Source organism: Anguilla anguilla, chromosome 8 (assembly GCF_013347855.1).
Source record: "Anguilla anguilla isolate fAngAng1 chromosome 8, fAngAng1.pri, whole genome shotgun sequence".
Lineage (NCBI taxonomy): Eukaryota > Metazoa > Chordata > Actinopteri > Anguilliformes > Anguillidae > Anguilla > Anguilla anguilla.
In genome coordinates, this window is record NC_049208.1 from 35,056,245 (window position 1) to 35,068,874 (window position 12,630).

The 12,630-nt window shown below is 44.9% G+C and overlaps 1 protein-coding gene across 3 annotated transcripts; it reads right to left on the reverse strand.

Annotated features, from left to right (window-relative positions):
* Positions 1-1,295: 1,295 nt before the first annotated feature.
* zdhhc18b (zinc finger DHHC-type palmitoyltransferase 18b) lies at positions 1,296-11,463 on the reverse strand. 3 transcript variants are annotated; one of them, XM_035430811.1, is made up of 10 exons: positions 10,169-11,463; positions 9,243-9,403; positions 8,707-8,856; positions 7,680-7,817; positions 7,517-7,568; positions 6,971-7,073; positions 6,660-6,772; positions 6,269-6,371; positions 3,206-3,285; positions 1,296-2,151 (listed from the first exon to the last, which is right to left on the reverse strand). In XM_035430811.1, the coding sequence occupies exons 1-9, from the start codon at positions 10,405-10,407 to the stop codon at positions 3,244-3,246; spliced, it is 1,101 nt and encodes a 366-aa protein (XP_035286702.1). In that variant the 5' UTR covers positions 10,408-11,463; the 3' UTR covers positions 1,296-2,151; positions 3,206-3,243. The 3 variants fall into 3 exon arrangements, with proteins under 3 accessions (XP_035286702.1, XP_035286700.1, XP_035286701.1); XM_035430809.1 differs by lacking the exon at positions 3,206-3,285; XM_035430810.1 differs by having other exon boundaries at positions 1,296-3,285.
* Between the last annotated feature and the right edge of the window lie 1,167 nt (positions 11,464-12,630).

Below are 12,630 nucleotides of genomic sequence, written 5' to 3' on the forward strand. Positions count from 1 at the left end.
CACATTAATTTGTGTGCGTGTGTGTGTGTGAGAGAGAGAGAGAGTGTGTGAGAGGAGGAAACATAGTTCCCATGAGATCTCTGATCATTCTCGCAGCATGGGGGTGGGGCAAACATAGTTCCCGCGAGAACTCTGATAATTCACGCAACATGGGGGCAGGAGCAAACTTATAATAAGGGCTGCACACACAGCCCTCTAAACCATTTCTCTTTGCATTTGTGCCTCAACTAAAGATTTTGAAAATGACCACCAGACAGAGGCATATATTTTCTGCCACTGAGGTTCTGTCACAGATCTTGGAGGGTGAAAGTGATTTAGATGAGGATATGTCTGAGACTGAGGATAATGTTGAGGAGGACCCTGATTATGTGAAATCCTCCTCTGATGATGAGAATTAAGCCTTTGAGATACCACATTCTGACCCTCCTGTTGTTTCTCAACCACCAATAAACCGTCCTGTCATCTCTCAACCACCAAGAAACCCTCCTGTCATTTCTCAACCCCCAAGAAACCCCCCTGTCATCTCTCAACCACCAAGACACCTTCCTGTTGCCTCTCAACCACCAATAAACCCAAGGATATTCTTGAGAAGACAAACTTAGAGGGGAGGCATGTGTATGGTGACAATTGGAAAGAGCTGGATGTGACCCACCTGCAATCCTATATTGGGTTGCTTATTTTGGCAGGAGTGTACAAGTCAAAAGGTGAAGCAACAGCAAGCCTTTGGAATGCTGACACTGGTAGGGCAATTTTTCCAGCCACAATGTCTCTGGAGACATTTCATGTCTTCTACCGCATTATACGCTTTGATGACAGGGAAACAAGGCAGGGTCAACAGGAGCGTGAGAAACTTGCACCTATCTCGTCTGAATGAAGAATTGATACCCACGGGTACCTAGTTGAGCTGTTTTGTTCATTTTTTATCAAAACTCAATTCTGGTGACTAATTTACTTTTTATTGGTGTTTCTTCATTATTTAATAACTGTTGTGTGTTACTTATTGAAGTTCTGAAGTGTTTTCTGAGCCTAAATGTTTGAAATAGTGACATTTTTTATATTTTTTCCTGGGGTCAAATTGACCCCGAACATAAAATATTACTATGCTTGATAATAAAAGTTTGTTTCTTTCCAAATGTTATTTTTCTTTTTTAATGAGCGCTTAATACCAACATAAAGCCCTGCAAGCACCAAAACATACTTTGTTTTCCATTTTAAGTCAATGAATGAGATTGTATAGTGATTTGCATATTTCACAATAGTCATATAAAATCAATACTTGATGTATAAGGGGAGGATGGGGAGAGTCATGTTTTATTTACTGGGCTATTAAGATGGTCAGTAGAAAAGCCTAAAGTAGCTGAGAGAGAAACTTGGGTAACACTTTCTCTTACAATTATGTTCTGCAGGTTTATATTGCTGGGGTCAAATTGACCCCAAACATAAAAGTTGTTAGTTAATTTGAACACAATAGGAGGGTTAAGTATTCGTGTGCTTTCTATTGTAGCCTGCTTGCTGCAGACATCAGTCTTCATCGCATTGGCCTCTCTCGTTGGCTCCCCTTGTCCCATTCTGAGAAAACATAACTGTTGGGTAAAGCCGTGTAGACGGCTCCTGAAAGCTTGGCTAATCTGGCTGAGAGCACGCCCCATCCATCCATCCATCTTCTGCTCTCTCTGAAGGGAAGTTCCTTTCCCTCTGCAGGAAAGTTGCAATAGGAAAAATGCTCTGAAGCTCCATACTCATGGGTAAATGGATTTGTTTTCCGGCAGACAAACCCCAGCCACACCCACGACTGCCCTCTTCACGACTGTCCCCTGGATGTTTCCATGGACACCTGGGCTGGGAGGGACCTGGGGGCCAGAGGCCAATTGGAGTGGAGCAGTCAGAGAGCCTGGGCCACTGCAGAGCTCCTGGAGCTCAGAGCTCTTCTGACATCTGCGCTAGTTGTAGCCATCTCTGGGGCTCACGGCGGGTTGTGAGTGCATTTCCACACAAGCTGAAGGTGTGCAGACCGAGCAGCAGAGCAGGGGGGGATGGGGTCACCAGGTCCAACGTGGCCTGAGCAGGGCTGATTGATGCAGTCTCCAGCTTCCTTGGGGGCAAAGGTTACAGAGGCGCAGGTGGGGAGAGGTCTTTAGGTCCCTGTGTACACTGCAGAGGGGAGGGAGGGGTGAAGAACAGGAGGAGGAGAAAGAGGGGACGACGAGGTAGAAAAAGAGGGGAGCAGTAACAGAGAGAACAGAGCAGAAAGACAGAAACAGACTACAGCATGAAAGCAGCAGAGTAAGCTTCAGCCAGATCATTGAACAGAAATGATGGGTCATCGCCCATCCCCAGTGAGATCAAAGGCATGCAGGCTGTGGGGATGAGGGCGGGGCACATGGGCCCAGAGACACATTGCATTGGTGAAGCTCAGGCATTAGCCAATGGATGCAGGGCTTATTCATAACATGATACAAAATGAAATAACTCAAAATGGCCGTTACCTTCAGAGTGATATACTATGTCAATTTCACAACATTCTGTCCCACTGAAACCAAAGATATTCAGGAAAGCTATTTGGGTCACTGTAGGAAAGGAGCACCAGGACGAAATTGTTTATAGATTAACACTAAAATATCAGTTATCAGGCAACATAATAAGAGTCATATCATATGAACACTGAACACATAATTAATGTACTACCTATACAAGAATACCCTGTCCGGACAATGGATACCTTCCCAAATCAGACTGTGACAGAAGCACGGTTATGTAAATGGAAGTGGTTATGAATTATAACAATTCCTCGTTGGCCTCAATACAGGGGGAGTTAAAGCTCTCGCATTTTCTCGTTGAATAACTTCCTGCCAACTCGAGTAAGCATCTCACTTTTCAAGGGGAAAATACTGTATTGCGAGAAGCATAAATAAGGCCGAGTGCCTCCAAGCAACGCTGAAGTGCCAAAATGACTCATTTCTTTTACATAACCCGGCGAGGGAACGGAGTAAAAGGGGCTTCAAATGCAGGATGGATTGGTGCAGCTCTAAAATAAGACACACAGAGACACACACACACACACACACACCCTGCAGGGCAGAGGGGATGAGGAGGCAGCGACCGGGAAGCGGCCTGGCATGGGATGGGCACCGGGTCACCATGGTAACGGCATCTCAGCGAGACTGCACGACATGCGGGAGAAACAGCCCGCCACACGGTCTCTTACCATCTCCACTCTCTCTGCTGCCCCACCCCACCCCAACCTCACCCAGCGCATGACACCGCAAAATCCTGACAACGATCCTCCTGGGGGGGGGGGGGGGGGGGGGGGGGGGGTGACACCACAGAACAACGCAGAGCACGGAAGGTCAGTTGACACATATTCAAAACGCAGACAGCTACACAAACACACAAGGATTACAGGAAACACATTCATGCCAACTCAACCTAATGTGACCATAGAGTCAGTGCAAAAAAATTTAAGAAGCCAACTGCAGTACTGTCTCGCAGATACAAACACAGGCATGGAGTCTGTTCGTAACTCTGAAGTGTTCATAACTCTGAAAGCAACCTGAAAACAAATATTTTAACAATTTCAAAATCATTTCTTGATTTGAATGACATACTGTACTTCAATTACTGTAGCCTTATTTTTTTAAACAAGCTACTCTCATTTTGCAGCTATAACTCTTTAAGTAAATAACATATATCAGAACCAATGGGATCTCATTAGAAAATGAATTCTTTCAGTAGCTTTTCCAAATCTTTTACAAAAGGCTTGAATTTGGTCTGGTGCTCCATTACATTACATTACATTACATTATAGGCATTTAGCAGACGCTCTTATCCAGAGCGACTTACACAACTTTTACTTAGCACTTTACATTGTATCCATTTATACAGCTGGATATATACTGAAGCAATGCAGGTTAAGTACCTTGCTCAAGGGTACAACGGCAGTGTCCTTACCCGGGATTCGAACCTGCGACCTTTCGGTTACAAGCGCAGTTCCTTACCCACTGCGCCACACTCCGCCCACACTCCGCTCCGTGTTAAATACTGTTGATTTTTCCATTGCTTTCTAAAGCAATAGTAGCAAATCATGAAACTGGACAAATTTTGATAGGGTTTGGTGGAAAACATCCAGTTCCCTTAAGTGGTCACATTGTTGCATCAGTGATAATAATGAGCTTAGGCGGCATTTTGTATGTTACTTCCAGTTTCATTCATATTTTGTTTGACTGCTCAGTCCGTAACTGTGAGGTTCAAATGTGAAGGTAATTAGAGGTCACTAACATATTTGTGTGTGTGTGTGTGTGTGCGCGCGGGTGCATACTTGAGTGCGTGTGCGTGCATGTGCAAGTGTACTTTCACACCAGAAAAATTGTCTAGAAAAAAAGAAACTAAAGGGATGATTTAAAAAAAAAAAAACTAAAAAGACACAATTCAAAGTAAAATAAAACCCAATCCAGTTAAACTTATTTGCATTTTATACAGTTTATTGCCAATAATAAAAAAATGACTTATTAAATTTTCATTCATTTTAATTTAAAACCGTTAAGCCAAAAGAAATAGAACTTTAAATTCCTAAAACACAAAGTAAAAAATATACAGTAAAGTGATGTCGGAAACGGCGTCAGCCAAAGGCTGAAACTACAGGCAGCCCAGGCACTGTTCTGGTGGACACAGAGCACACAATACAATCAGAAGCTGCAGGTCAAGGGGACAAATCCCTCAGTTTTAAATACCCGCACCTTCCCTCAATTCACTTAAAGGTACAAGTAACCGTTACACACACATTTCAATAAGGCACCACTGGTGTAATTGTGAAATACTTCCCAAAATGTCATGGCTTATCAGTTTTTTACTTTTCATGAATCTGTTCTGGTCCTGAGGTAATTTACAGCTCAAAGCAATGTAAAGCTTTTAAATGCAAGGTTATAAAAGACAATTAAAAGCAATTGGGTCATTGGTCAGCGGTGCTAGACCTGAGCAAAGAATATGTTCTACACAGAAATACGCAAAAAAAAAAAGCAGTTTGGAGGATACTTCAGACTAATTTCCTTGTAAAGAGTTCCCACTAAATGAAGTGAGGTAGAGCCAGTGTGGAGATTTGTTTTCAGGTGCTGCACCTAATTTATGAATCCCTCCCTCCCTAGACCCAAACCCTCTCTGAGAGGAGTCTTCATAGCACACTACACAGAACAGTCTATGTAAGGCCTTTATAACCCTCAACACTCAAGATACACACAGAAAAACTTCACGCCTGTTTACGCAGACGAAACAGAGGTCTCGGTTCCACTGTTCTCTCATTCTCTATCTCTCACTCGCTCCCACACACACACACACACACACACACACACACACACAGATGGGGATATTCATTTACACAAACCAAAAACAAAACAGGAACTAAATGAGCCGTGCACTAACTGGAAACTTGTAACACCAGCCAACAATAAAACCTACAAAAATGAAATCTCCCCTTAACACACAAAACCAGTTTAACAGTGGCAAAACACGTTTCTTCCACTGAACTCTGAAGTAGCCACACCACCAATAACACTTGTGGCCAGTGTGTTTCTATCCACAAGGCAACCCAGCCCGCTGACTCAGATTTACTGGGAAATATTACAGGTTCATTTGTAACAGGAACTAGACAAGGCTATGATTATGGGATGGAACGCAGCCGGAGCGTCAGAACTGCATGGGCCAACGGCTCATTTAAGGCAGCGAAGCCAGAGGTCAGCCTCTCCCCCCCCATTGGCTGTCGGTTCTGATGTGTCATAATAAGATGTCTGATGGAAGACTCCACACCTTCTACCGCTATGCATGGAAAGTCAGAGCTAAAAATACAAATTTTAGAACTGACAACCCATAATAAATAAATAACAGAAGATGACATAGTAAGGGTTTCCAACAGAACACACAATCACACATATATATACATACAGTACACACACACACACATTATATATACATGCACACACACACACACACACATACATGCACGTATATCAAATTAAACAAAAATAAAAATATCAATAAAAAAAATACACATTTGCTACAAAAAAAAAACACGTAACAGGTATGACATTTTGTTTGTCTGTCTTCAAGTTGGGCACAAACTCCGTATCAGTCCTGGTGTGGCAAGCGCAAGTTCACAATGAGAGCAATGCTGCGGCAGGCCACAGCCAGCGGAGAGGCCCGGGTGTGAGGTTTTGGCGTGCGTTTTTGCGAGGTTATGCGAGTTACGAGCCCAGCACCTCCGCTAGGAGGCTCCGCCTACCATGTTGATGTCACTTTTGGCCTCGAGGGTGGGCAGCTCGACCTGCGGCGGGGCCACTGCCAGAGCCTCTTCCGGGGGCACGAAGCCCCTCCTGTCAATCAGACTGGGGGGGGGGGAGGGGGGGGGGGGGGGGGGTAAAACAGAGGGAGCGGAGGTCAGGTCATTTAGAGCAGCAACGTAAAACTGTATCCTCGCCCTCAGTTCGGTAAGCACAGTGCATTTCACACAGCATAGCTACCATCTTCAAAGCACTGAATCTAGACCAGCATCCTGTTTCATATAGCAGTTAGGGACTGTCATTCTGATGAGGGGGCAGAGATCACGCTTGGGAGATGAGGGCATCAGTGTCATTACTCACACCGAACCTCCACGCAAGTCCACGCCCACTCACCTAGGGGGCATGGGTCCACACAGCACCACGCAGCAATTGGTGAAGATGTTGCTGTAACTGTACGGATTTCCCGAGCCCTCGGACCCACTTTTACCCGACCAGGAGCCTTTAATCTGCACGCACACACACACACACACAGGTGTCAACAGGATACAAGGGGAAACAGTGAAGAAAAAAATGAAATAGGTCCTACAAAATATGCAGATTTCAATACCTTTAGAGCACATTGTCAATATTTGCTTCATTACGTAGATTCGTGATTTACTGAACAGTCTTGTACGGCTGTGGCTGCAGCATGTTGGAATACTCACATCCTCGTTGGTGGTGAGGTTGGAAGCCACCAGGTAGGTATGGAAGCCAGAGAGACCCAAGATGGACCAGACAGAGAAGAAACATACCACCAGCTCTACTGCAGTGCTAGGGGGAGAGTCAAGGACTGTGACGTATCCTATTGGATCTTCATCATCATCATCACCACCACCATTCATGCTGTGGTTGTCATGTTAGCCCAGCTAAAAGGTTAATTCTGAGTTTGGCCGCTGTTTTCAGATCATTAAGTGTTGGAGACAAAATACCTCAAACACAGGACCACACTGAGAAAGACAGAGAGGGGTGGAAAAAGAGATACACACAAGCCTACTGACTGATCCATGAAAAAAGACAGGACTACATATCTCAGCAAATGGCTCTTCTCCAGGAAACAAACTACATATCCCAGCAGCCACCAGCTCAGGAAATGAACTGAAAAGCCGGTGTACATGGACTGGGCCCATTTACGTTTCAGTAACCTAACAGATGCTGTTATTCAAGGCAGGTGCAGAAAGCCAGATCCCCAGGAGGCAGTGAGAAAAGGATATCTGGCAGGGCTCTCCTGGAGGGCGAAGATGATGCCTTTTCCTCCTTGGGACTCTATTTAAGAAAAAGGCCGTTAGCGCAGGCTGTCACATATCCAGGTGTTTTTTCAGCACTGAAATGTCTAAAGGGCACTGCAGAGAGAGGGAGGAAGGGCAGGACACATACGCATCACCAGGTGAGTGGTCACACAGCCGAAGATGAAGGCCGTCAGGAAGGACAGGGAGACGATGAAGCTGTAGAAGAAGCGGTAGTTGCGTTTGCCCACACAGTTCCCCACCCAGGGGCAGTGATGATCAAACCGTTCTGGAGGATAGAAATAGAAATTACCCACAACCCACGGCATACTGCACCATTTTCATGGTGCTAGCCCCACTCAGCTGAGCTCTTACATGCTGCTGTACTACGGGCATGCGTAAATGTCACTGTTCAGAGTCTGTGGAGGATTACAAATACACAAGTAAGAGTGCGTGTTAGAAATCGGGCACGGCGAGCCAGAACGCTGGTTTCAATCTTGAGTTCTCTCGGACAGCCGATCGGCTCTTTTTCCACACTCTTAGCCAACTCACACTGAGAACCGACCCGCCAGTGACCGTACAAATGGAACAGTGGTTTCCAGACTGCGTGCCCAGGACACCGGCTTTTCAATTTACGCTTCACAGACAGATAACACGCCTTTGAGGGTGACATCCTCAGAGTGAGGCCAGGAGAAGCCGTAATGCAATATCAGCCTATCAACAGCGATGTGTAGGCCTCTGGCCAATCACACATCACAAAAAATCATCCGGTTACAACCGTGCAACCCAGCACCAGTATTCATTCCCACAGTGATTAATTGACCATCATAAAACTAAATATTTATTAAAAGGCCAGGCATTGTTAGTCATGCCAAGACCGCTCTCCAAGAGTCCTCAAGTTCCCAAGATTATGTCAGCACGCACAAATAAATATCGCCTTCCAACAGCCTCTTGGCACGATGAGTCATGGATGAGTCATCACCCTGAGTCAGGAGCACAGAGCAGGAGTCACACTGATCTATATCAGGGGTTCGGCTTTCATCAAGCAAGACAAACCTGCCCGTTGCATGAAGGGGCAAATGGGGTAAAAGAGCGTGTCTGCTGTTATGTGTGGGCATGTCTAAAGAAAGTGTGGGAGTGTCTGTGGCAGGTCAAGGCCCGGCCCTCTCCAGCCTTACCCACACAGTTGTCACACAGGCTGCAGTGGGACGTCCTGGGCGGGCGAAACATCTTGCAGGTGAAGCAGTATTTGAGTTTCACCACCTGCTGGTTGATTAGGATCTCCTTGGTCCGTGGTGGGGGACGGTAGGAGGTGGAGCCTGAGCTGTCTGCATGGGAAATGAAGGGATGGGAAAGGAATATGGGGATAAAGCAAGGCTCAACTTTCATTAAAGGGTGTGTTCATGTGTGTTCCAATATGAAAGTACATGTGCACCGCTGTATTTGTGTGTGAGCCTGTGTGTGTATATGCTGTCTTGCTAAGTGGCTTATGGCTATCTTACTGTGTGTCAGCATGTGTGCCTGTGAGAGCCTGCGTACCAATGTGAACGGGTGCAGTAGTGTGCTCCCATGACAGCGAGTATGCGCATGTGAGGTCAGAGCATCCGATTAGTGTGTTAGCATGCAGGTGTGTTTGTGTGTGTGTGTGTGTCAGCATGTGGGTCACAGTGAATGCCTGCTGAAAGTTTCTTTCCACACTCCACACTCCTCTCACCAATCTGCCTCTCAATATCTGCGGCCTCGTCTGGCCCAGCTCTGGGCAGGATCCCGGGGTCAGTGAAGCTGGTCTGCAGGAGGGTGATGACCACGAAGACAAACAGCACTCCACCAATCACAGGGATGCAGCTGGTCAGGTGCTCTACCAGGTAGGGACAGCTAGACCAGAAGGGTGAACATTCAAATAGGCTAGGGGTACGCAATTTTGGTCCTGTCGTGCCGAAAGGTATCATATTTTCCTTAACCAAGCTCAGTTATCCAGTCTGGCTGATCTGCCTTTTTCTTATTTTTTAAATGCCTTTTATTGTAAATGAACGTTCCTGTCCTTGTTTAAAACACTGAAGATATCAAGATGTTGATGCAACCAGCTGGACTGTAGCCCCTCGGGACCGAGTTCTGTCATGTTGCTGTCGACAAATATACATTTCCCAGAAAATGCAGAATCACACAAGGAAGTGAAAGCGACTGAACCTTTCGGTTTGCGAAAAGGGTGTGACACCCTGCTCGTGGTTCTCTAGAATCATCGCAGTTACAGTATCACGTCAGATTGTATCTGATCTCTAGATTGTAGACCACAGAGAAACTGTTGTACATCAGACTGGGGGCCCATCGAAGTTAACCTTTACCAAGTGTAGTGGTTTCACGAGTACGTCCTATAAATAACCAGTTCATTTCCCAGATCTTACAATAACCGAAACTAAGCAGCTAGTCGAAATAAAGTATTCTACTTCGTTTTTGTACATCGAGTCACGTAAATTACGAAACTAGGTCTTAATCAGCCATAACTTCTGAACTATCACCATTAAACAAACAGTGGGCAAGTTTTAGGCTAGAACACTTAAACGTATTATTCGTTGTGACCATAGACACCGAACATTAACATATGAAGCACTGGAAAGTACAACAGCGGCGCGGTGCACTTACTCGAAAATGAAGAATAGGGTGCTTGTGACGAGAATGAGGCCGAGAGTCAGTGGAAGAACGCCGCTCTGTCGAGATAAAATGATCCGTCCATCGCAGTAGAAACGATTCTTTCCAGGGAAAACTTCCCATTTTCTCTTTGCCCGTTTGCTCTTCTTCTCAGCACAGGGTGGCGGCGGTGGCGTGGGGTTTGGGGTCGATAGTGCCTGTGGGTCGATTTGATGGTATTCGCAGTTTTTCATGATTCTGAAGATAGCTGCCTATTTATTTAAATCCGGTGTCTGATCCTCCAAGCTATGGCCGTTCCCTGAATGTCCTGGACGAATTGTAACGTAGTGATTAAGCATCAACTGTTTACTCTCATTGTAAAGGCTGATAAGGCGATGTATTCGTACTTGCAAGCGCCCAGGAATTCGCAGGTTAAACGCAGGGCAGAAGTTAATGGTTACAAACTAGCGATGTCGGCTGGATTCTTCAAGGTTTGGCGTTGCTTGGCCACCTGCTAATTGCAGTTGGCTTGCTAACACGTTGAAAACATCTAGGTAATAGCCAGCTAACGTATCGTTAGCTTCCTTTCTTCCAGTCAATGACGTAGACTAGCTAAACAGTTCCGATCAGCAGCGACGTGAAGTGACATGAATCATTAAGCAGAGGATATTGTAATACAGCCAGAGAGACTACAAAATCCAGCGACTGTCGCAACCATTCCATTTCCAAACAGATATGTTAGCTGGTTACCAACTTAGCTTGCTAGCTAAAAGCGTTTCCATTTGCTGCAACCAATACTGGATAAGAATGCACCTTGTCAAGCTGAGTTCCAATGACGTGCGACCAGTGCTTAGTTGTATCTATTTGTGACGATTTGCATTTAATTGCGGTCGCTGATCAATCAAAAGGTAACGGTTAGCGATTGGTTTCAATTTTATTTTGAAGGTAACGAACTTCACGTTTTTACTTGGCGTACAACTTGACATGACCCATCGTTTGTTATCTTTGCCACCTTGATTTCTTATTTACGAGCAAAGTTTCTCAGAAAGACAACCAAAAACTTTATCAAGCTAATGTTAGCCACCTCAAGCCACCATGTCAATCGACAAAAACTGCTTCTCGAGACAACAGAATAACATTATCTTGAAGCTCCTGTCCATGGAATCTTTGCACCCGAGTGGTTTGCTAGTAAGATAATTAAATGGCTCGGCGTTAGAGTTTAATTAAAGTAGGCTATGTGACGTTAGTAAAACAAACAAGACCACAAGTACCATTTCCTTTGTCAAACGCGTTGTATTCAAACCATAGAGTTCTGTCATTCAGACCTTTTAATCTCCTTGGCGGCTTGCTGCTGAGCCTGAATGAAATATTTACGACACCCAAACCGTGCTTACGGCATACGCAGTGAGATCAATTGATTTTCGAGATGGGATAGGTTAAAACTGGCAAGTTAAACCTATGCACATTATCAGACAAGATAAGTGCGATATCCGAATAATAAAAATAGCATAGTTAGCCATTTCCCCTATAGGAAGTTAATTTAGTCTCTACCGATAGGTATTTACACACTACTCTGACAGTTACAGATAAACCATTTGCTTGTCTTTACAATGTTTTGGCTGGCTGCACAAGTGCACATAATCCCCACGGGGATGTGACCACAGTAACAGAAGTTGCGTATACAGTTTGTCTCATTGTGTTGAACCGTTTTTGTTCAGGTGTGTTTCATATGTATATAATTAGAATTAGCTATTTCTTCAGACTTGATTTATAATCTATAATCTTGTGTGGGGACGTTTAAAAATCCGTACAGCTGATGACAGTCGCCAGCTGGCCGCTAGTATCTAAGGCCAAGTTTTGCAACCTAGCTAGCTAGCGAACTCCGATAGCTGTCTGCTCACTGCACTACCATTGTGACGTAACGGCCGACAGAAATCGCTGCCCTTATTACACAACTGAAGAAAAAGATGCTTATAAAGATGTGGAATGATCTTTATAATCATTTAGCTACATGTACAACTTACAAATCGAAAGACTATCTGAGAGAAAAACTTTTTAATTTCCTGAAAATGGACCAAGAAATAACAGTTGGGCACGCTAGTGAACTTATCGTCCGGATCATCAGGGAGATAGGTGAGCTGAGTGCCCTGAGTGGAATTTCTAAAACAACAATACTGACTGTTATGCTGGAGGACAGCGAACAACTACTGGATGCCAGTGGAGGTGTGATTGGACCAGCTGCCCCAACAGATGTTAAAACATCAAAAGACATCATGGATAAACTGGTGGACCTTATTTCTGAACTCAGTGCTTTGACTGGAGCCGCCACTCGAACGATACTACTGTATATGATCAGGGATGCTGATGACATCGTGTGCAATCTCCTGAAACTAGTTAAAGCGGCTCTGAAGGTAAAGGACACAACAGGGGCGAAAATCAAAGAATGGAGAGAAGCAGTTCAGACTGCAGAGGGGACA

What these genes read in the sequence shown, in the direction of transcription:
- zdhhc18b (XM_035430809.1), bottom strand. Translation starts at nt 10,407, where the DNA reads ATGAAAAACTGCGAATACCATCAAATCGACCCACAGGCACTATCGACC. An exon ending in ACCCTATTCTTCATTTTCGA is followed by an intron (nt 9,404 to 10,168) that starts GTAAGTGCACCG and finishes CTTCTGGTCTAG; the next exon opens with CTGTCCCTACCTGGTAGAGC. An exon ending in GACCACTCACCTGGTGATGC is followed by an intron (nt 7,569 to 7,679) that starts GTATGTGTCCTG and finishes TTTCTTAAATAG; the next exon opens with AGTCCCAAGGAGGAAAAGGC.